We start from the raw sequence: 25,349 nt of genomic DNA on the forward strand, positions 1-25,349 counted from the left end.
ACACACACACACACAAAATTGATTTGTTGTTTCCCTTCTGTTGATATATTAATTTGTTGGGTGTTCAAATTACCACCAGCTACAGCGACATAATCTTTAGAGCATACAGAAAATGCAGTACAGCAATATTTTATGCTGCTGAATATGAAGTTTCTATAAACACAATGAATACAATAATAATTTCCAAAGTGCACTTGAAGCAATTATGGTCAAATATGAAAAACAGCGTATTGAGTATATCAGTACATGTAATAGAACTTGTCTAGAAATGAAGATAAAATAAGTTCTACTTACCAACTGGTAGCGAATATGGCCGCATAAAGAAGTACAAAAACTTCTGGAGATAAGAATTTGGTCATCTGACAAAAATTGGAAGAAATCAGGGATTAATCAAGGAAGATATACAGGCCACTGGGTCACGGGACAAAAGAGAAATCACTTATATAAGGTTAGCAACAAACATACTCTGAGAATTTCTGTCTTCTGAAGTGTAAGAGATGGCAGCTGTCAAGTCAAAAAAGAACTCAAAGTAGAAGCGTAGATGACACAATAAAGAACAACTGAAAAAGAAAGGGAAAGAAGAAATAAACTGGGGAAAGCATTCAGGAACAGATAAATATAAAAGGACAACACATTACCACTTCAGGTCTTGTTGACAACAAATCAATAGAGACAGAGCACTATCGCAGGATGGAGTGAAAATGCCGTGAACCAGTCTAATGTAAAATACATCTTTATTAAAAGTATGTACAATAAATACATATTTACACTGTCTTCCTTAAGAATTAATTACTCACAGTCATCATTCATGAATTCCTCTTCAAATTCTTCCTCTGTTATCTGCAGGAAAACAAAGAATCAATATCATGTGTTACAGTTACCTTAAATTGTAAAATATGTAGGCATAATTCACTGCACACTTACCTTCTTTTTTCGAAGCTTTTTAAGAAGAGCCACATCTCTGGCAAGTTCCTCCATCTCCTCCGAACTTAAAGTTTTTCTTTTCTTTTTTGTTTTAACTTTACCTTCTTGTTGTTTCAGCTTTCGTTTTTCAGCTCGCTTACTCCTTTTCTCCTTTCTTTCGGCCTTTAGCTGTTTAGTGAGTGACCAGGCTTCAGTTTGCTTCTGTTTCCTTTTAAAGTTCTTTGACCCTGGCCAGACACCAGTTTCTTTGTACTGTTCCAACTTTTTCTGGCGAGCTTCCTCTCTCACTGGATCTCTGAAATATAGAATGACAGATAAATCATGAAATGAAAGTTACATTAGTTTTCTTGTCAAAATTGTCCCACCAAATTATCGTTGACTGCGGGCAATATGCTGTTACCTCAGACAAATCTAAAAATACTTATACTATATAACAAACATTAGACATGCTAATTCTAAAAGTATATCTGTGGAACATGCAAAGCTGGCTGTCTACCAAGTCATTCTCTGTCACATGAAGTCATTTGTACGTAGTATGGGGAATCAGCACATGACTGCTTGCAACTGTCAGCTTTTCAGATTTGAAGCCACTACTCCTCATTCAGGTAACTTTTAAAATGGTTTCACAAGACTGAGCACACACTATTCCGTTCCTCCCACCAGACAAAAATCCTGGCAGTATCAGGAACTGAGCTCAAATACTTTGAAATACTTTCATTTGGTGATGAAAAGTTGATTGTGCTGTCCGTGATGGACCTGTGTACAGCAAATCCTGTGCCAAAAAGCCGTAGATTTTTCAGTTGTCTCAATGGCCTTCGTCTGTGAATCGTGTTTTTTGCAATCCACATATTTTGATTTAAAATTTTTCGAGAGTGTCTGTGAGTTGTTTCATCTTTCCTCTCTTCATCAGTGTGTTCACGTTGAGTGTGCTGATGTAGTGTTTGAATTTGGTGTTGAGGGAGTTTGAGAAGCTCCAATTCTTCTCATGATGTCCGTGAGCCCCGGGAATCCAATGCTCACGACGATCCTTATCTATTGACTGGGGCCAGGGGTAATGAGATTCTTCTCGTTGGATATATGGCATGATGCCGAGTACAACCTGACTTTCCAGATCAGGAGGTTGGTTGAGGCCACCACTGACATGTGAAAAATGAGCTAACCATCACCCAACTTACTCTTGTTAACTATATCATTCTCATACAAAATACAAAGATGTTTACGGATGTTCACAAAGGTTTCTTTCTCCACAACCAAGAATTTAAGTACAGCATATTGCTTGTAATGAGGGTCTTGTGAAGACTTATTTTAATGGTTCACTTTGGCTCTGCCATCTGTTGGAATTGCTCAAAATTCACACACACGTAGAAGAAACATCAAATTTGAAGCACTTAAAAGTATGTTTTGCTGTATACCAGATGGTTATAATTAAACTTCCCCTATTTAATGCATTATGATATGGAAAGTAATTGCTGATGAGGACCAAACTTGGTAGCATTAATGTCAAGGGCATGGGAAAGAGAAATAATGCAGAAACAATTTAACTGAAACACTTAATATGCTGCTACAGTACATCTTACCATTACATACCAGTACCATTACTGCTACAAAGGCGCCCTCAGTGTTTGGAAGGGTCTGAAAGTGCAGGATTGCATTCTGCATGGCAGAACAAAGCATGTCTGTGAGTAGACTGACTACCTCTCTTGATATGCTGTGCTTCAGATCAGCACATGCGTGAATGTTCCCCTGGTAAACGCTGTCCTTCAGGTAGCCCCACAACCAGAAATCACAGGGAGAGAGGTCAGGTGATCACACTGGTCAAGAATCTGGAAACGATCAGCTGACAATTTCATCATTTCCAAATGTGTTTCGGAGAAGCAAGTGAACTTCACGAGTGATAAGCACTTGGCCCCATTTTGCATGAAAACTGTTGAGTTCAATGCACCTCTCTCCTATAGGGCAGGTGTGACATGCTGGTGTAGCATATTGCAGTAATGTTGGCCAGTCACACTGCATGTCTTTGGTCCTAGAGCACCGACCTGTTCAAAAAAGAATGGGCCAATGATGAATGTTGCCATGAAGCCACACCATACGGTGATGTGTAGAGAAACTTAATGCACACTTGCCAGTTCTGTGTGTTCACCTCGGCTTCATCTCTCTATAGGATGGTCCAGGGTCAGCCTTCGTCAGCTCCAATCCTAGGGAGAAAGTGGAAAGTGAAGTCGACAATTCGTGGCGCATGTTGCTGTATATGTGAATCTTGTGTGGATAACTTTTGAGAATGGTTCAAAGCAGCTTCCATACAGTGGACCATGGGAAGTTCATCTGTGATAACATAGCACATTCACTGCCTGATGATTGGAATTGCATGTAGCATTGTCTACTATAACTTATCAACCACCTGTGGTGCAACCAGTCATTGGCCTCTTCCAGGTGTAGTTCTCCAGTTGATTTGAACTTCTTTATCAAGCTCTGCACGGCAGGTGGAGAAAGAGGACCCTTCCATAATCCTGTCAGCCGGCAATGTTCTCGAACTGCAGCTGCAGTACTACTATTGTTTTGGTAATATAGCTTCACCAATAATGAATGCTCTGCTCCTTTTGTCCAAGTTCATGTTACACATGAACAAGTGCACTGTGACTGGTCAGGTGTGTGAGACTACGAATCATGATGACTGATCACTGCGCCTACTAGCCATAGTTGGAAATGGATGGTGGTGCTGTGATGTGTGGAAATCATGCATCCCATACTCTGGATATTAATGCTACCGAGTTTGATATTCGTACAGTAATTAGTTACCATGTTATAATGCGATAAATAGGAAAGGTTTAATTATAACGAGCCGGTATGTTAACAGCTGTAAAAAGAAGTATGTGAGGCTTTTTTATTGAATGATTGTAATTAATGTTAAACCACTGTAGAAATAACACCACTGGTCAGAATGATGTCAAATGCTATTGGAGAAGTGCGAAAACATATGGCAGAACAAAAATAAGTAGTCCCAAGAAGTAGCAATAGATGGAGCTGTAAGCATCATATTTTAATAGTGGTCAATTACAAATGACACATGAATCATACAACAATGCCAAAGGTGTATGTTTGACATTAAACAAACTGTACTACTCAGTATGCATGGGTGTACAGGTGTGATACTGTTAGTTACTAAGCCCATCCACCATGGCAAGGTCATATCACATCAGATGGGAAAAATTGGTTTTTAATTGTACTGAGGCCAAAAACCACAAAAAAAGCATCAATCAAAATCACATTGAATTATTAATTTCTCTGTGAGCGGCACTAAACATGTTCAGTATACTGTCCACCATTTTCTGCAACAAGTTGAAATTGAGAAACGGCATGTTCCACAACTGACTGAAGTGTTTCCAGGGTCACGTTCAGAATGTGTTGCATAATGCAGCTAAGTTTGCACAATCAGAACACTGAACACAACATCTTTCAGATAGCCCCACAGCCATAAGTCGCACGAATTAAGATCAGGTGATTGGGATGACCATGTTGTGGGGAAATGGTGGCTGATAATCCTAGCATTTCTGAAATGGCACTGTAGCAGCTGGTTAACTAGATTCACAATATGCGGGAATGTGCCATCTTGCATGAAAATGATCCCATCCACACTACTGGAGATCTGGAATGACATGGTTGCGCAAAAGACACCCATAGCACTTACCAGTGATGGTACAGGTACCTGTTTCTTCGAAAAGATATGGCCCTAAGATAAGTGATGCCGTAAACCTGAATCGCACAGTGACCTTACCAAGATGAAGTGGTACTGTTTGATTTACATGTGGATTTTCCGTTACCCAGATTCGACATTTCTGTGAACTGACATATCCTGTCAGATGGAAGTGGGCTTCATGTGTCCACAAAATCTTCCATAGCCAATCGCTGTCCACTTCCATGCGAGCAAGAAATTCTAAAGCAAAGGCCTCTCTAGCTGGCAGGTTAACAGGAAGCAACTCATGCATATGGGTAAATTTGAATGGATAGCAAAGAAGGATGTTTTGTAGGATTTTATGCACTGTGCTCACGCATATGTCCACTTTTTGGACAATTCTCTGTGCACTACATGTTTGCACACCACCACTTGTCTCCTCCTGCACTGCTGCAGCCACTGCTTCGACTGACGTCAAATCAATTCATTTCCTCCCTATAATGCGTTGCGCACCAAAAAACCAGTATTTTCGAATTTCTGAATCATTTTCTCCAGACCCACGCCAGTCATCGGACCAATGCCTTTTTTCAAGCCCTTCAGTGTGTCAAACTTCTGCAGAGCGATGTGTGCACAGTCATAATTCTTGTAATAAAGCTTTACAAGCCGAGTGTGATCCTGCATTGAGACAGTCATGGCAAGCGTAGCAGATGTGAAAGGAAGAAAAACCGTGTACCCGGCGTGTTTATACCAACTTCAATGGGTTGTGCGCATGACAGGTGTTTTCATTTATGTATTCTGACACATACAGTGCCATCTATTGATCAGTTTTCACAGTACTGAAATCTTCCATACGTTTTCCCCCTTCTCCGATAATATTCCACTGCAATTTGACGTCATTCTGACCAGTGGTGTTATTTCTACAGTGTTTTGAAAGTTTAACTTTAATTATAATCACCCTATATATTGATATGTCACTTGCAAATGTTAGAAGCTAAGCTATCAAGTAACAGCTAAGAAATCAGTTAAACAAGGCCAACGCTGCCAGGAGAACACAATTTTACCTCTGCTGTCTACATAAAGTATCACAAAATGAGGCTGTAAATGCATGGTGTGGCAAACCTGGCACATAATGCACTTATAAAACTTCATCTATTTTTGAAAATGGGACACAAGAATTAAAAGTTTTAACAGTATAAAAATATTTTAAACAGACAGGTCATTTTAAAGAAAATCACTTGTTCCACTAACTCATTAGATAAACACTGTTATCTATTTATTGGTTCAGACATCATTGTTCCAGTGCCCCTATGTAACTGTATAATTTACTTAGATGTTTAACAATGTAACTATGTAACCACAGTCTGGAAGATACATTGAAAAGCAGACCAACCTACAGAACTCTGAATACAATAAAGACCCATCTGAAGGAGGATACAGACCCTGTACTGAAATATCCTGGCAAAGAGTTATTTATGTCCTGCAGTACAAGTTCCATTCTGTCTCTCCCTAATCAGGAATTTCGATTTACTGTTTGGAAATAGGTTCACATTGCCACAATGAATCACATGAGTTTCTTAGAGGCCAAAAGTTGATAATTTACCTGTATGGTATTGAATTGAAGTCTATTTTCTCTTCTTCAAAGCCTGCAATATTTCTATTTTTAAGTTCAGGCATCTTTGGCATTTTAAGAAGACCAAATCCCATTGCTAGCAAGCCAAAATCCAGATCTACAACAAAAGACATTTATGTTTTAATCATTAATAACAATTTTTGTTCAAAGAAGTACTCATTCCCTTACTACAAACCTTGAAGCCTTAGGATAACATTGCACTCATGTTTGGCATATGCTTGAATGTATGATACAAATGCCCTAAGAGCTTTGTCAAGAATGTCACGGTCCAGTTTCTGCAGTTTCCTCACTTTGCTCAAAGTGTCAGGCAGAATGGGCGATGGTTTTATATCTTCCAGAACAACCTAATACAGAGGACACAATTGCATAAGCATTCAGAACATTTTCTATCAGTTTCTACAACAATTTCAGTTTTTTTGTTCCATACAAATATTCACACATCTTGTTTTCTTTCACAATTACCTCAGCATCAGCTGATTTAATTAAATCACATTACATTATCCTAGTTTCACTTTTGTTGATGTTCATATTATAATCTCTTTTCTTGATGCTAGCCTTTCAAATCGACTAATCTTCCAAATACTCTGCCATCTCTAATGGGCTTACAATGTGAATGACATTAAGCTAGTTTAAATTAGCTTGCTACCTTCAAACAAGTTTTAACATGTCAAACAATGAAAGAATATTAGATTTTCATTGCTTGTTTGCCTCTCAAGCAATTACAGATTTTCTGTGAATACCCTGATTTTGTATCACATATGAACTATTAGTGGTTCTCTGTTCAGCAGTGACATTCTGGGTAACAGCACCCAATCTGTTGACCTGCATAATGACTGCTTGTCACAGACAAAGTTTACAACAGGAAAAATATTCTTCTTTATGCTGATAAACAATCTATTGGCTGGGTGGGTCTGTTGTGCAAAGAAAAGTATAGTTACTGAGTGATTCCTGATGAATTCTGAATGGCTTGCAGAGAAATTTCTATTTAGTGTGACAAATGGCAAATTGTGTTAAATGTGGATACACATATTTTGAAACGGATAGGTAGGAGAAATAATCCTAAAAAGTTCAAATATACTATGTATGGTATGCAGCTTCACTAATTTACATCAGTTAAATATGTATGCATACATTGCAAAATGACATGAAATGAGTACGCAATGTCAGCTGCAGAGAAGGCAAATGGCTGACTACAGTTTATAGGGATCATTCTGGGAAAGCATAATGCATCTATAAAAAGATTCCACAAACAGCACACTTGTGTGACACATTCTTGAGTAATGTTAAAGTGTTTGGGATCCTCACCAGATGGGATTACAGGAAGACATCACAACAATTCGAAGTTATGATAACAGATTTGTTGTCAACCAGTTTAGTCAGTATGAGTGTGATCAGGAAATACTCTGTGATCTTAGATGAGAATCCTTGGAGGGAAAAACAATCTTTTTTGTATTATTGAGAAAGTTCAGAGAAGGAACATTTAGACAGATCACAGCATCTAACATTCATCTTGTATTATTAGGTCTGTAGGGACAAAATAAGGGAGCTTCAGGTTCATGTATACACTGATGAGCCAAAACATTACGGCCACTGCCCACTACGATGTTGAATGACACCTGGTAGCATTGCGGGCTCGTGATGTGGTAGCAAAAGTATGTAAGTGGAACAGACCCAAGGTGGGGGATTGCCCTAGTGAAGATATAGACTGTGAATGGGAAAACCCATCGAGATAAGTGCTTTGAGAAAGGGAAGATTATTATTAAGCAGAGCCTGTGAACTAGTATCTCAAAAATAGTGAATCTGGTCAAATATTCACATGATACTGACATAAGCATCTATGGAAAAAGATAAATGGCCAGTGAAACTACCAGAGGGCACTAAATGGTTGGATGTCCACGACTCTCCGCAGAACATGGGGTTGGAGGTCTATTTGCTCTGTAAAGTAAGATAGATGTTGACCTGTAGCATCTCTGTTGAAAGGGCACAATACTAGTTTATGCACAAGTGTTTGAGAGACCACCGTTCATTGTACATTGTTGGACATGGAGCTCCACAGCAGACCATCCCTATGGCATTGTCATTTAAGATTGCAGTGGGCACAGGTCCATCGGGATTCAACTGTTGATCAATGGAGATGTATCAGCTCTTCAGGTGAATCACATTTTTGCTACACTAGGTTGATGGTTATCTCTACAAATGCCATCACTGATGTGGACTTTTTGCTGCTCGAAACATGCAGCTCACCATGGACGCAGGCTAGACAGAGCAGTATTATACTACAGGAGACATTCTCCTGCACATTCTTGGGATCTGTGGTAGTAATCAAAGACATGCTGACAGCTGTGAACCACAAGCATCCCTTCATGCTTGATGTCTTCCCCAACAGCGATATCATCTTTCAGCAGTATAGCTGTCCATATCTCTGAGCCATAGCCATGCTACAGTGGTTTGAGGAGCATTATACTGAACTCATGTAGATGTCTTGGTGACCAAATTTACCTGATGTAAATACTATTGAACCTGTCTGGATTGCTATCAGATGCTATCACCACATACACAACTCAGTGTCCCATTATTTATGCAAATTACATAATCTTTACATAGAAATCTAATGCCACATATCTTCACAAACCTACCAAAAACTGTCAGATCCCTGATATGCAGAATCTGTGATGTATTTTGCTCCAAAGATGGACAAACAAGCAATTAAGCGCATGATCATAAAATTTTGGCTCGTCAATGTACAGGAAATAATTTTTCTCTAGCTCCATTTGCAAGAGGAAAAGGAAGAGTATGGTATAAAGTATCCTCTGCCATTCTCTATAAATGGATTGTGGAGTATGTATGTATGCATGTATGTAAAGGTACGTGCAGAAATTCAGAGGTATATTTATATCTGATAGGAATCCAAGTCTTATAACCGTTACAAACTCTGCAGTGCTTTCCCTTTCATTCTAGAAAATGAGACATTTTATTACAAATGGTAATGAAGCTACAAAATTGTGCTGTTGTTAACGTGTCCCTGTACTTCACTTCTAGATCTTTCAGACTGAATTCAACTCTCAGTGGTTTCAATTGTGATACTGCAAGTTCCACTGTTTTCAGCACATAATGCTTCTTGATCTTTGAAACAATACATACTCAAAACATTCAATGAGACTTTACTTTTCAACTTTTTAAATGAGAGAAAAATCCCTGCTGACACCTGATCTTTTCTGGTGCTATGTCTGTAGTTGAGAATGAAGACTGTCCCATGACACACTCATATTTCCCACTTATTCACAAACAGCTCGAAAGATATAAAGTTCTCTGGGTGCAAAGTAAGTTAAACGCATGTCAACATGTATACCACACACAACTACGAAAAGCTTTGCACAGTAAGGTGCATCTGTGCTTTTGCCCAGCAGGAATGAAAAGACTACAAATCTCTATTTCTTCTTGAGCTGTTTCTCTTACGTCTGCAGCCATGTCCAGGATTGACAGAAATATTGTCTCTATTGAGATCAACTCTGAGTGTGACAGTGAAGTTACCTGTATGCATATATCAGGTCTAGGTGAAATCAAGTTAATTGTTGAATGTTTTTATCAGTCATCAATTTCCACTGTGACAGTTTTAGGGTCATTCAAGGAAAGCCTATGGTTAGTGCCACAGAAGTATCCATATCGTGCAATATTAGCTGGAGGTGACATCAGCTTACCAAATCAATGGATTCATTGCAGGTGGCACAGGCAGACAATCTTCTGTAGTGCTTTGAACACATTTTCTAAAAACTGCCTTCAACAACTACTTAAACAATCCAAACAAAATGGTAATGTTTTACACCTTGTGCCTACAAAAAGAACTGACCTTATCAACAGTGTCAGCAGAGAAAATGATTCTACATATACATCCATACTCCACAAGCCACCTGACGGTGTGTGGCGGAGGGTAGCCTGAGTACCTCTATTGGTTCTCCCTTCTATTCCGGTCTCGTAATGTTCGTGAAAAAAAGGATTGTCGGTATGCTTCTGTGTGGGCTCTAATCTCTCTGATTTTATCTGCATGGTCTCTTCGCGAGATATACGTAGGAGGGAGCAATATACTGCTTGACTCTTTGGTGAAGGTATGTTCTCGAAACTTTAACAAAAGCCCGTACCGAGTGACTGAGCGTCTCTCCTGCAGAGTCTTCCACTGGAGTTTATCTATCATCTCCGTAACGCTTTCACGATTACTAAATGATCCTGTAAGAAGTGCGCTGCTCTCCGTTGGATCTTCTCTATCTCTTCTATCAACCCTATCTGGTACGGATCCCACACTGCTGAGCAGTATTCAAGCAGTGGGCGAATAAGCGTACTGTAACCTACTTCCTTTGTTTTCGGATTGCATTTCCTTAGGATTCTTCCAATGAATCTCAGTCTGGCATCTGCTTTACCGACGATCAACTTTATATGATCATTCCATTTTAAATCACTCCTAATGCGTACTCCCAGATAATTTATGGAATTAACTGCTTCCAGTAGCTGACCTGCTATTTTGTAGCTAAATGATATGGGATCTTTCTTTCTATGTATTTGCAGCAAATTACACTTGTCTATATTGAGATTCAATTGCCACTCCGTGCACCATGCGTCAATTTGCTCCAGATCCTCCTGCATTTCAGTACAATTTTCCATTGTTGCAACCTCTCGATACACCACAGCATCATCTGCAAAAATATGTCATCCACCAGGTCATTTATGTATATTGTGAATAGCAACGGTCCTATGACACTCCTCTGCTGCACGCCTGAAATCACTCCTACTTCGGAAGACTTCTCTCCATTGAGAATGACATGCTGCGTTCTGTTATCTAGGAACTCCTCAATCCAATCACACAATTGGTCTGATAGTCCGTATGCTCTTACTTTGTTCATTAAATGACTGTGGGGAACTGTGTCAAACGCCTTGCGGAAGTCAAGAAACATGGCATCTACCTGTGAACCCGTGTCTATGGCCCTCTGAGTCTCGTGAACGAATAGCGCGAGCTGGGTTTTACACGACCATCTTTTTTGAAACCCATGCTGATTCCTACAGAGTAGATTTCTAGTCTCCAGAAAAGACATTATACTCGAACAAAATACGTGTTCCAAAATGATCGATTAGTGATCATGATGTCATTACAATGATGATGTTTACTAAAATTAATAAATCCAACAAGAAGGCCAGGAGAGTGTTTATGCAACTAAAATCTAAGCCGTTATTAACATCCCACCTGGACAATGAATGGGCATTATTTAGCTGCAGTATGATGGACACTGAGGAATTATGGGCAATTTAAACTGATTATAAATCATGCCCTGGAGACATGCATGGATTAAGAATGGAAAGACCCTCCGTGGTTTAACAATCAAATTCGGAAAATGCTGAGGGGGGGGGGGGGGGGGGGGGAATGTTGACAGGCAAAGTTAGTAGATATGCATGTGTTCATAAGATCAATGTGGGAAGCATACAACTTCCACCATCACACCTTAGTGAAAGATCTTGCTGAGAACCTGAGAAAACTTGGTCACATGCAAAATCCTAAGCGGGTCGAAGGCTTCCAACCAGTTACTCGTTGACTAGTCTGGGTTACAATAGAAGAAAGCAAAAGGAAAGCTGAAGCTTTAAATTTCATGTTCAAGAAATCGTTCAAGCAGGTGGGTCGTACAAACATACCATCGTTTGACTGTTGTACAAACTTCCACAATGAGTACACAGAAATTGGCATAAAGAAGCAACCGAAAGAGTTGAAATTAAGTAAGATGCTAGGTCCTGATGGAATCCTAATTTGATTTTACAGACAATACTCTGCAGCATCAGATCCTTAATTAACCTGCATTTATCATGAATCTCTTGCCAAGCAAAAAGTTCTGAGCAAATGGAAAAAATGTGGGTGACTCCTGTTTATAAGAAAGGTAAAAGAGCTGACCCGTATAATTACACACCAATATCCTTAACATCAGTTTGATGCAGATTTCTTGAGCACATTCTGAGTTTGAATAAAAAATTCCTTCTGTCCACAAATCAGAATTCATTTAGAAACCACTGCTCATGTGAAACTCAGCTTGCCCTTTTCTGACATGATATCCTACAAACCCTCGGTGGAGGAGCAACAGGCAGATACAATATTCCTCGATTACCTGTAAGCATTCGAGATGATGTCCCACTTCAGACTGCTGACAAATGTCTGAGTACACAGTTTAGATTCCCAGATATAAGAGTGGCTCAAAGACTTTTTAAGTAATAGAACTCAATACGTGATACTCGATGGCGATTATTCATCAGAGAGAGGGGTGTCGCTGGGAGTACCCCAGGGAAGTGGATGGGGCTACTTTTTATTCTCTATATACACTTCTGGAAATGGAAAAAAGAACACATTGACACCGGTGTGTCAGACCCACCATACTTGGTCCGGACACTGCAAGAGGGCTGTACAAGCAATGATCACACGCACGGCACAGCGGACACACCAGGAACCGCGGTGTTGGCCGTCGAATGGCGCTAGCTGCGCAGCATTTGTGCACCGCCGCCGTCAGTGTCAGCCAGTTTGCTGTAGCATACGGAGCTCCATCGCAGTCTTTAACACTGGTAGCATGCCACGACAGTGTGGACGTGAACCGTATGTGCAGTTGACGGACTTTGAGCAAGGGCGTATAGTGGGCATGCGGGAGGCTGGGTGGACGTACCGCCGAATTGCTCAACACGTGGGGCGTGAGGTCTCCACAGTACATCGATGTTGTCACCAGTGGTCGGCGGAAGATGCACGTGCCCGTCGACCTGGCACCGGACCGCAGCGACACACGGATGCACGCCAAGACCGTAGGATCCTAAACAGTGCCGTAGGGGACCGCACCGCCACTTCCCAGCAAATTAGGGACACTGTTGCTCCTGGGGTATCGGCGAGGACCATTCGCAACCGTCTCCATGAAGCTGGGCTACGGTCCCGCACACCGTTAGGCCGTCTTCCGCTCACGCCCCAACATCATGCAGCCCGCCTCCAGTGGTGTCGCGACAGGTGTGAATGGAGGGACGAATGGAGACGTGTCGTCTTCAGCGATGAGAGTCGCTTCTGCCTTGGTGCCAATGATGGTCGTATGCGTGTTTGGCGCCGTGCAGGTGAGCGCCACAATCAGGACTGCATACGACTGAGGCACACAGGGCCAACACCCGGCATCATGGTGTGGGGAGCGATCTCCTACACTGGCCGTACACCTCTGGTGATCGTCGAGGGGACACTGAATAGTGCACGGTACATCCAAACCGTCATCGAACCCATCATTCTACCATTCCTAGACCGGCAAAGGAACTTGCTGTTCCAACAGGACAATGCACGTCCGCATGTATCCCGTGCCACCCAACGTGCTCTAGAAGGTGTAAGTCAACTACCCTGGCCAGCAAGATCTCCGGATCTGTCCCCCATTGAGCATGTTTGGGACTGGATGAAGCGTCGTCTCACGCGGTCTGCACGTCCAGCACAAACGCTGGTCCAACTGAGGCGCCAGGTGGAAATGGCATGGCAAGCCGTTCCACAGGACTACATCCAACATCTCTACAATCATCTCCATGGGAGAATAGCAGCCTGCATTGCTGCGAAAGGTGGATATACACTGTACTAGTGCTGACATTGTGCATGCTCTGTTGCCTGTGTCTATGTGCCTGTGGTTCTGTCAGTGTGATCATGTGATGTATCTGACCCAGGAATGTGTCAATAAAGTTTCCCCTTCCTGGGACAATGAATTCACGGTGTTCTTATTTCAATTTCCAGGAGTGTACATAACCGACCTAATGGACAGTGTGAGCAGAAATTTACACCTGTATGCTTATGATGCTGTGGTGTATGGGATGGTGTTATTATTGAGTGACTGTAAGAATACACAAAATGACTTGGGCAAAATTTCTAGTTGGTGTGATGAATGTCAGCTTACTAAGTGTAGAAAACTAAGTTCATGCTGGTGAATAAGAAGAACAGTCCTGTAACATTCGGATACAGCATTAGCACCTTGAGCAATTAGTTAAAAAACCAACTCGAGAAGGGAACATATTAGATATCTTAGTGACAAACAGACCTGATCTTTTTGATGAAGTTAATCCAGCAGAAGATATTAGCGATGATAACGTCATTGTGGCTTCTATGTCAGTGGAAGCAGCACAGAGAGAGAGTGAGAGTGTGTGAGAGAGAGAGAGAGAGAGAGAGAGAGAGAGAGAGAGAGAGAGAGAGAGAGAGAGAGAGGGAGAGGGAGAGAGAGGGAGGGGGGGGAATCTTGTTTGGGAAAGCGCTAATAAAAGTGTCATTAATGAATATCTTCATAGTCAGCTACCAGCATTCACTGCAGGACACAAAGATATTGAGCATCTTTGGTCAGAATTTAAAGGTATTGTCCACCACGTTCTATAGAAGTATGTGTCTAGCAGAAATATAGGGGAGGGAAAGGATCCAGCATGGTGCAATAAATATATTAGTAAATTGCTGAGACAGCAGAGAATTTTGCACAGTCCTTTTAAATGTAGTCACTGCCCCGCTGACAAACAGAAATTATGCAAAGTGAAAGCAGCTGTCAAAAGATCAATGAGAGATTCTTTTAACGAATTTGAAAGCAATATTTTATCTGCAGATTCTACAAATAACCCCAAAAAATTTGCTCGTTTGTAAAATCTATGAACGCTACAAATAATTCAATACCTTCTCTTGCTGACAGTAAGAGTAATGTAATGGATGATGATAAACAGAAGGCTGCAATTCTAATCCTAGCTTTCAAAAACTCATTTACGGTAGAGGACTGCAGTACCATTCTCCCTTTCACTTATCGAACAAACGCAAGGTTGGCTGACATAGTGTTTAGTGTATCTGGGATTGTAAAACACTAAAGATCCTTAGACGACAGGAAGGCATCTGGCCCAGACAGTATCCCTGTAAGATTATATGTTGACTAGATGCACATAGTTACTGGCCAATTTCACTGACATCGACTTCTTGTAGAGTCATGGAACATATTTTGTGTTCAGACATAATGACCTTTCTAGACTCTGAGAAGCTCATCTGCAGAAACCAGCATGGTTTTAGGAAACAGTGATCATGCGAGACACAGCTGGCCTCTTTGTGCATGATAAACAACATGCTCTAGATACTGGCTTCCAGGTTGAAGCCGTATTTCTCGACTTCTGAAAGGTGTTTGACTCAGTTCTACACTGTCATCTGCTCCAAAAAGTGCGCACTTACGGTCTATCCAATGACATATGCGGCTGGCTAGAAATTTTTCTAACAGACAGAGAGAAGTATGTCATCCTGAATGGAGTGACTTCAACAGAAACAAGTGTAATTTCAGGTGTGCCCCAGGGAAGCGTAATAGGACTGCTGCTTTTTACAATTTAAATAAAGAATCTTGTTGATGGTATTGACAGCTGTATTAGACTGTTTGCCGATGATGTTGCAGTCTACAGGAAAGCAGTATCACACGAAAGTTGTGAACGAATCAATGAGGATTTCCAGAAAATAAATGATTGGTGTAATGACTGGCAGCTATCTCTCAATATTAATAAGTGCAACCTTCTGCGTATAACAAGGTGAAAATCCCCATTAATGCATGAGTACAAAATAAATGCCCAGTCTTGGAAGTGGTAACATCTGTCAAGTATCTGGGTGTGACTGTTCGAAATGATCTCAAATGGAATGATCAGATTACACAAGTAACGGGCAAAGCAAACTCTAGATTGCAGTTTATTGGCAGAATCCTGAAGCGATGCAGTCCTTCCACAAAGGAAATTGCTTACAATACATTAGTTCTTCCAGTCTTAGAGTATTGTTCATCGGTAAGGGTCTGATTCTAGAGATTGAGAAGCTCCAAAGAAGAGCGGCAAGATTCGTGAGTGGTACATTTCGCCATCATGAGAGCATTACAAATCTCATAGAAAGTTTGATGTGGGACACACTTGCAGATAGACGAAGCACTAAACAGAAGGGGCTGCTCACTAAATTCTGAAATCCGATCTTCACCGAGGATGTAGAGCATATATTATTACCACCAACTTCCAAATCACGCAATGATCACCATTTAAAGACTATGGAAATTAGAGCTCGTATTGAGGCATTCAGACAGTCATTTTTCCCTTGCGCAATCCGCGAGTGGAGGGGGGGCATATGACTTTGGCGCGAATTGTGCACTCTGCCACACATCACTTGGTGACTAGCGGAGCATATATGTAGATGTAGGTGACACAGTCGCTTCGTTTAAATATCTAGGCATAATGTTGCAATGAAATAGGAAATGGAATAAGTCGACATATTTATGCCAATGACATCAAGTGTTTCTGTAATAGCAGTGATGTAATATAACACCCATAAGTGTAAAATCAAGGTGATTATTTGAAGATAAATCTGGAGAACATACCTTCTAGAACTCATCAAGTTTAAAGCAGTTCAGTACCTACAGAGAAGCCATGGTAGAGATCTACTCAAACTCTGGCATGAAACTCTGCAGTACTCTAAATGACTGATGTATGCATGGATACTAAAATGCTTCACTACTTGCAGTCACTTAATTACTTGCAGCGACTTGATGAACGAGCAACAGTATGGAGTACAGATGTTTGTTGCACAGATATTGTCTTATAGGTTTACTGCACCATGATGAGTCACTGCCTGATGTTAAGTGGCAGCTCAGTGAAGTTAGCACAGAGGCCTGGATAGGGCTGGTCTTTAATGCCCCTGCAGCCCACCTAACCCCTCATGGGGCACCATGTCCAACATTTCTGAATAGGTCAGTCTTACAGATCCAAACACCATGCACCCAAAAAGTAAGAATCACATGAAGACTCTAAAATTAGAGCATAAAGGATCTACCGGCTCTCCATGAGGTACAAAATGCTTTTTACAGTATCCACTATCTTTAGGGACCATGCTTTCATGTTCCAAAAGAGTGACAGCCAGTTAAGCATAAAATCAGATATGACCATTATGAGAAGGGCTAAGACCATACTAAATAACAAAAATAGCCAGAAGCATTATGGGACTCAATGCATATACGGTTTTTATCCAAACATGATTCAACCTTTTTCCCAGAAATGCGCCTGCAGCTTGTACTCAGGGGCAAGGCCTCAGGGAGTTCCAAAAAGTGCTGCTAGAAGCCACCATAGCAGTTATTTCGTCACAGATTCTGTTGTGTTAGTGTTCCGAGTGCTGAATGTTAAACATGTTTATCATGAGGAAAATTCAAATTTGATATAGCTCATCTTCAAATTTAACAGTTTTCAAATATTCATAGCAAAAGTAAATCTCTCTACATACATACCATCAAAATGGATGTTTTTAAGAAACTTGTAGAAGTTGGTAAGCATGATAAGTACGGTTAGACATTTCAACAGTTCCAGCCCTGTTCAGAAGCTTTAAGTACATGTCGATGTGAGTCTGCACAAACTACTCATAACGTGACACTTGGCACAATGGCAGATGGGAGCAAGAGCAAATGCATTTGTTATGTACAGTCGTTTTTATCAGCCACTGTGCACAGTGTGAACTTAGATTGTGCTGTCAGTACATTTGGCCATTTCTCAATGCTGCCAAAACTTATAATGTACCCATAATAAGTATTCACTGCCTTCCTTTATGCCCGGTTGAAAGAACCATCTTGGTATTTGCATTAACAGATTTGGGGAAATGACAGAAAACCTTAATCAGGCTGGCTGAATGGGAATTTCAACTGTTGTCCTCCCAAATGGGAGGCCTATGTGCTAAGCACTGTGCCACCTGACTCGAGTGATGTGTCTTGACAAGGCAAAACGATATGCACACTCAGTGCCAAAGATAACAAAGAAAACAAATCTGGAATTTACTGCTGTCTCAAGTGGGAACAGAGAAATTGAAACTAAATGGTCCATCACAACATAAACAAACGAGTCAGCGTTTGAGGCTCTGGTTCATCCAAGCAATACATTATCCTCAGTTCCCATGGGGTAGCACTCACACATCATGATGCTTTGTTGTTAGGTACATTTCCAGGGAGATTGGGATGGAATTTAAACAGACAAGACTGTAACGTCTTTTAATGGCATTCACAAAAATGTATGAGTGGTTTGATGAATTTGAAAATGGCGATTTGTTGGTTAATGACAACCTTGTTCTGAATGTCCATCAACTGCGTGAACTGATGAAAATATTGAAAAAAATTGAGAGCATGTGCTCGAAGACCACTGACAATTATTTGAAAGTTTTAAGAAGATTACACAATAGTGTTCATCAAAAAACAGACAGGAGGCTGGCTCTTCAACCATAACACACCTGCACACGCAGCCATCTCTGTTACATAGTTTTTGGCTAAAACGGCATAGTTTCATTTCAATACACTCCTTAATTGCCTAACTTGGCTCCATGCAACTTTTTCTTATCTTCACACATGAAAAGGGGCATGAAAAGACACTTATTTGACAACACTAAAGAAGTCAAGGAAAAAAATGAGGGAGGAGCTGTCAGCCATTCCTAAATATGACTACAAAAAATGTTTCGAACATTGGAAGCACTGGTGGGGCAAATGTATTAATTGTAATGGAGAATATTTTGAAGGGAATAAGGTTATTTTGTAAACAATTTGAAAATGTATACCTTTTAAAAATAATACCTTTGTTTCTGTGTTTCCCCTTGCATGAAATTATAGTGTGTATTCCATGTGTGTTCACTCTTATGGATGACTCTACTCATTATATTATTTTCAGGTCTTCTGCACAAATTATGAAGAAGAACTGAATTTCCTTCCTATAGCACCAATTTTTTTGGGTGTATGCATACTCTTGTTAGCATCTCAAATGTTTAAACAGAGTTCATTAGCAAGCCTCACTAATTCACGATATGTTAATGAGAAGGAAGAGTTTTGATGCACTGTCTCTAAGCCTCATTTGGCCTGGTTATACAGACAGAATAAAATTGCAAAACAAGCAATACATACAAGACCAACAATACATTTTTAAGCTCATCAGTATAAAAGAGTTAGTATCAAATGAGCGTATACTAGATATTAGGACACACTGAAATACTTCAAAAATGCAAAATTGTCAGTTCTTTACTGTTGTTACACAGATATCAAATTTTTCTTATGAGAAACAGTAAAGCAGTCTCTACAGGGAATGAACTCAATTGAATGCCAGCTCTGTAGTTAGTGAACTGATGTAAAATCTGAGGGAAATTTAAAAATACCTTCTGGTTTCTTAATATAAAATCCACATAGGCATCTTCTGTAGGCATCAGCATCACTATCGCAGAGCCCTCATTTCCAATTCTTGCAGTTCTTCCACAACGATGAACAAAAGCTGCAGCAGAAGATGGTGGGTCATACTGAATCACCCAGTGGACATCTGGTATGTCAACACCTCTGGCCATTACATCTGTGCATACTAGAATTCCTTCAGTATGAGAGAACAAATTGCCATAATTAATCTTGATTGCATGTATCTGAAAATACATTAAATGTAAAACAAATCAGAAGCAAAGATTAAGTAAAATCTTGGCTCACCTGAGTCAGAGTTCCGAAAATTGGTAAACACTTTGCCTCTTGCGTGCTTCATTTTCCCATGTATACTGAACACTTTGTAATCTTTTAGTAACCTGAAATCATTTCACAAAATAATTCATGAAATTTATTAGTTGTCATTGGTGTTCAGCTAACAGGACAATAATGTTAAAAGACAACTGAACTATCATATGCCAAAACCAGCAATTATACATTTATTTGCTTTTATTTTATTAACAACAATCAAAATTCTGCAGTACATTGTTTGGAATGGACATCCATTTAATGCTCACGTTAAAGCCACACTGACCAAATGCATGGATGCAGCTGATGGCTTGAGTATAAGCTGCTATTCCATATTAGTGTCATATAGACTGTCTGACCTGCTACCACTGTGCTTAGCAACAATCTTCAGATGTTATTTGTACTCTCACTGCTCTTCCTGTTGACAATGAGAAGGCTGACTGAAAAGTCCTCGGTCTCACCCAGTGATCACAGCACTACTCGTGTGATTTTTCCTCCTTATGTCGGTACAGGTGTTAGGGAATGTTGTGTAAAATTGCAAACTGTTCATGAAAGAAGGTTGAACAATGACCAAAAGTCATTTGCAGTTTGTACATGTGCATGGTGGCTCTTCACTTTCAATTTCCACTTAACCCTTAACTACTCTAGTGAAATGCTCATACACTAATACTCTAGTGGGGTCTCAGAGTACCCCAATAAGAAAAACGAAACTGTAATTTAAGGAAATTTTATTTTGAATTGCACTTTTATCACTGAATATTACAAATGTTTTTGCATATTTGAGATATGATTACAAACAATTTTGGCGCACTGAAAATCTTTGGTTGGGGCAAACATGTTTTGAGCATTTTTCACACACTATTTTGGTTTTCTTGTCCACATTTCTTGCGCACATGTAGCATCTTGCTACATGGGTTCTGGCTGTGAAGATGTTGAGGAAGAGGAGTACCACCAAGTTTAACAACAACGTCTCTCAGTTCACGAGAAAGGGGTCGGACATCTCGATGTTGTATATGGGGCTTCACTAAATCCATTCCAAGCTTTTGTAGCAATTCTCTTCTTTTTAAATCATTTGTTTCATCAAGTTGTTTGGTGCACTGAAGCAAGACAGTAGCATTGACTCCTACTATGTTTAGAATTGCATAAAATACAGACATTGGCCACCTGCGTGTTTGCTGTGATAACGAACAGTTGGCGCACATTTGGTTCAGTGCGTCCACTCCTCCTTTTGTGGCATTGTAATCAATGATCATTTCAGGTTTTTTCTGTTGAGTACTAATTTTATGATCGTGATGCATAGATGAAAGTAACACAACAGCTCGACCTTTCCGAGGAACATAAGAACAAATTGTCTTTCCTTCATTCTGCCCAATTAATGCACATTCTACTGGGCACTTTGTTTGGTTTGAATTCTTCTGGGATCTGCAGTTTATTTTGTTTTAGAGTGCCTAAGACAGTCAACTTTTTGGCTTCTATTTGATCACAGAGTTCACGTGATATGAACCAATTGTCTACAGTCACATGTCTATTGCTTCCCTCAATTGGTGTTACTAATTTCAAAACATCCTGTGTTGAGACTGATAATGTACTTTTATTTGTCCCTTTCCCTGTGTAAACAAATGCATTGCATAAATAGAATGTTCATGAGTCACAAAGGCACATAACTTTGAGGCCCTATTTGGCTGGCTTCTTGGGCATATACATGCAAAATTTGCACCTACCACGAAAGGTTACTAACATTTCATCGATTGTCACGTACACTCCAGGAGTATAATACTTTTGACATTTGTCTATAAAGAGTTCCCACACATCTCTAATAGCAGCAAGTCTGTTATCAGCCTTTCTAGCATCTCTTGTAGCAGCACAATCGAATTGCAAACAAGACAAAATGAATAAAAATCTCTGAACGCTCATAGTGGCTCGAAACACATCACGACCAGTTCCATCATTAGCAAAAAGTCCAACAACATTTTTGTGATTGGATTTCATTACTCCAGATAAATAAAGCAGACCCAGAAATGCTCTCAGTTCTATTATATCTAGCAGCTTTATGAACACTTGCTTAGGAGCTCTGTATTTGTTTGACATGTCATGTATCTTGATATTTGTATTGGCGAGTATTAGTTGCAATAAATCTTCACTAATGAACAGTTCCCAAGTAGATAATATGTCAGTTGAATCAATCGTTTTTGCTTCATGTTTACCACCTGGAAGATGACTGACTATATCATGAGCATGGGTACGAGTTGTAGGAGGAGCTTCTTTTGACCACTTGTAGCACTGCTTTCTTCCAAAAAAATATTGTCAGCGGAAGATCTAATACACGCCTCTTCATCTGATTCTTCACAACTACTTTCTGATGTATCTTCAGAGGTGGAATCATGATCACTTAATATAAATTCATCCTCATCTGCTGTGGTTTCCTCATCAGATTGCAAAAACGCAGGATCATTCACTATTCTTTCCAACTCATCATTTGTTAATGACTTCGATGATGCCATTCTGAAAAATAATGCATTCATACTGACATAACCTTAACAATTAACGTTGTCATGGAAAGTGTGCTGTTTTTGAAGTACTCAAGATTTCAGTCGCGTAAAACACTAATTGAGATAGTCAAAAACACGCTAATACTCTGGTGGGGTATTCTGAGACCTCTTTTTCTTTATCTCACACAATAATACTAGAAACACCGCATTCAACACTCCGCACTAAAAGGCAGCACTTCACTGAGGATTACCAAGAACACAGGTGCCATCTGTTGTTCCGTTCACGTACTATGTATTGTATTCTATCGTCTGGGGTTCTCTGGGACCCCACTAGAGCAGTTAAGGGTTAAAGAAATGGGTGGTTTAAATGTGGCCATGAAAGCATCCAAGATGATCCACATGAAGGACATCTAAAAAGTGTAAGCACATTAAAAATCATCAAGAAAGTGCATCATATGATTTAGGAACATCAGTGTACAATGGTGTGTAAAACTGCTACATGCTAGGAATATCAAAGGAATGTGTTGGCCACATCATGCACCAGGTATTAAATATGAGAAAACTTTATGCAAGGTGGGTGCTGTGGGTGCTGTGTGTGCTCACTGTGGATCACAAAACGTATTCGGAAGACACTTTCCGAAAAGTACTTGATGCTTTTTAAGAAAACATAAGTGACTTTTTGCATCAATATATGGCAGTGGATGAAATATGGATTCATCACTACACATCATAACCCAAACAGCAGTCTATACAGTGGACAGAAGCTGGTTCTTCAGATCCAAAAATGCCTAGGAAAGTGCAATCGGTGGGGAATATCATGGCATAAATGTTTTGGGATGCAAAAGGAACTGTATTGAATGACTATCTTGAGAAAGGTAAAACCATAACTGGAGAATACTACCCTCAATTTCTAACAAAACTGGATTCAAGTATCTATGCAACCAGACCCAGCTTAAAGACAGGGGAGGCGGCGGGGGGGGGGGGGGGGGGGGGGGGAGATCATCTTCCACCAGGACAGTGCACCTACCTGCAAAAGCATCTTGGCAACAGGGAAATTGACGGACTAGCATCCACACTATTCCTTGGATTTGAGTCCCTCAGACTTCCATCTATTTTCAAAACAAGAAATTCCTTACTGGTCAGCACTTTTCATCCAATCAAGAAGCCATTGTGGCTGAAGATGGCTACTTTGCAGCACTTTCAGAATAGAGCTACAGAGTGACTATAATGGCACTGGAAAACCACTGGATACATGTATTGATATTAGAGGAGATTATGCTGAAAAAAAAACTTCTTTGAAAGCATGAATAGTCATTTTCACTATCAGGCCGTGAACTTCTCAGACCACCATTATATGGATGTAGTACATAAACTTTTGTTTGTTTCTAGTGCAATACTTGGACACTACATATACCATTTTGCGAAGACTACTGCTGTATTTGCATTGAGTGAAACATACTGCAACGAGATCACTTCGTAAGTCATCTTAACATCCCCCCCCCCCTCCTGTTATTAATCATCATGATAACAGTTGTGGTAAACTTGAATTATCTTGTCCTCTGCACATCTCAATACTGAATACTGAGAAACTCAGCTCACTCTGTTCCTCCATGAAGTCCGCTTTATGTAACCAAGAGAGCTCAGGCTGATACTGCTTTCCTTGACTTCAAAAAGGCATCCGACATCGTTCCGCACTGCCATCTAGTGAAAAAAGTACAAGTTTACTGAGTATCAGAACAGATATGCAACTGGATACTGGACTTCCTTTCAGATAGAACTCAATGTGCCACTCATAATGTAACAAAACTGACAGATGTAAAGGTAATTTTCAGAGTATCCCAAGGAAGTCTGATAGGACTGTTACTGCTTACAATGTATATAAATGACCTAGTAGGATCTGTTTGCAGATGATGCAGTTGTCCATAAAAAAGTAGCAACACCAGAAGACAGTATCACTTTGCAAAATGACCTTCAGAAGACTGATGAATGGTAGTCTCTGGCAGTTGACACTGTGTTTAAATAAATGTAACATATAGCGCATACACATGAAAAGAAATCCATTGCTGTACAACTACGCTATTGATGACAAATCACTGGAAAGAGTATATACTGTACAATATCTATGAATAACTATCGAGAGTGACCTTAAGTGGAATGACCACATTAGACAAATAGTTGGAAAAGACAATGCCAGACAGACTCATAGGAAGGAGATGTAACACATCCACAAAACTAGTGGCTTACACAGAGTTAGTTTGACCAACTATTGAGTACTGGCAGAACCGAAGCTGTGAAGACGGGTCGCGAGCTGTGCTTGGGTAGCTCAGTTGGTAGAGCACTTGCCCGTGTAAGGCGAAGGCCCGAGTTCGAGTCTCGGTCCGGCACACAGTTTTAATCTGTCAGGAAGTTTCATATCAGCGCACACTCTGCTGCACAGTGAAAATCTCATTCTGGAACTATTGAGTGTTGTTTATCAATCAGGGACCTTTAACAGGTAGAACTCATAGAAGAGATAAAGAGGATCTAATGAAGAGTGGCACAATTCATCATGGGATTGTTTAATTGGCAAGAGTGTGTTACAGAGATGCCCAACAAACCCCCGTGGAAGACACTAAAAAAGTGGTGTTGTGGATTACAGAGAGCTTTGCTATTGAAATTTTGAGAGTACTTTCTGGGAAGAGTCGGACAACATATTACTTATTCCAACATATCTTTCGTGAAATGACTTCAATGAAAGAATTCAAGAAACTAGAGCTAATGCACAGGCTTACCAACAATCATTCTTCCCACATGGCATTCATCAGTGGAACAGAAAAAAAGGTGATCAGTTAGTGGTATCAGAAGTATCCTCCGCCACACACCGTTATCTGGCTTGTGGAGTAGGAAGAAGGTTACAGCTGACTAAAAACGGAGGGTAAGTAAATTTACTGCTTCCATTTATCTTGAAAACACATTGTCTTTCTCAAGCATGTGCACATGTATGCAAAACACACACACACACACACACACACACACACACACACACACACACACCACAAAGATGGATTCAAAGAAACAGGGTAATAAAAGAGAGTAACACTACGTAGCCATAATCACTAAAATACTCTAAGAGCCTTCTAAGT

The 25,349-nt window shown here is 40.2% G+C and overlaps 1 protein-coding gene across 1 annotated transcript in view; it reads right to left on the minus strand.

Annotated features, from left to right (window-relative positions):
• Positions 1-717: 717 nt before the first annotated feature.
• The window catches only part of LOC126284751 (ATP-dependent RNA helicase DDX55), a 47,865-nt gene continuing 23,233 nt past the window's right edge, over positions 718-25,349 (minus strand). Inside the window, exons 6-11 of the mRNA XM_049983895.1 lie at positions 19,718-19,809; positions 19,402-19,607; positions 6,400-6,568; positions 6,195-6,321; positions 925-1,219; positions 718-840 (exon numbers count right to left, since the gene is read on the minus strand). Of these exons, the coding sequence (XP_049839852.1) occupies positions 790-840; positions 925-1,219; positions 6,195-6,321; positions 6,400-6,568; positions 19,402-19,607; positions 19,718-19,809 (940 nt within the window). The 3' untranslated portion in view covers positions 718-789. The remainder of the gene's footprint in view (positions 841-924; positions 1,220-6,194; positions 6,322-6,399; positions 6,569-19,401; positions 19,608-19,717; positions 19,810-25,349) is intronic.

This window comes from Schistocerca gregaria, chromosome 8 (genome assembly GCF_023897955.1).
Source record: "Schistocerca gregaria isolate iqSchGreg1 chromosome 8, iqSchGreg1.2, whole genome shotgun sequence".
NCBI lineage: Eukaryota > Metazoa > Arthropoda > Insecta > Orthoptera > Acrididae > Schistocerca > Schistocerca gregaria.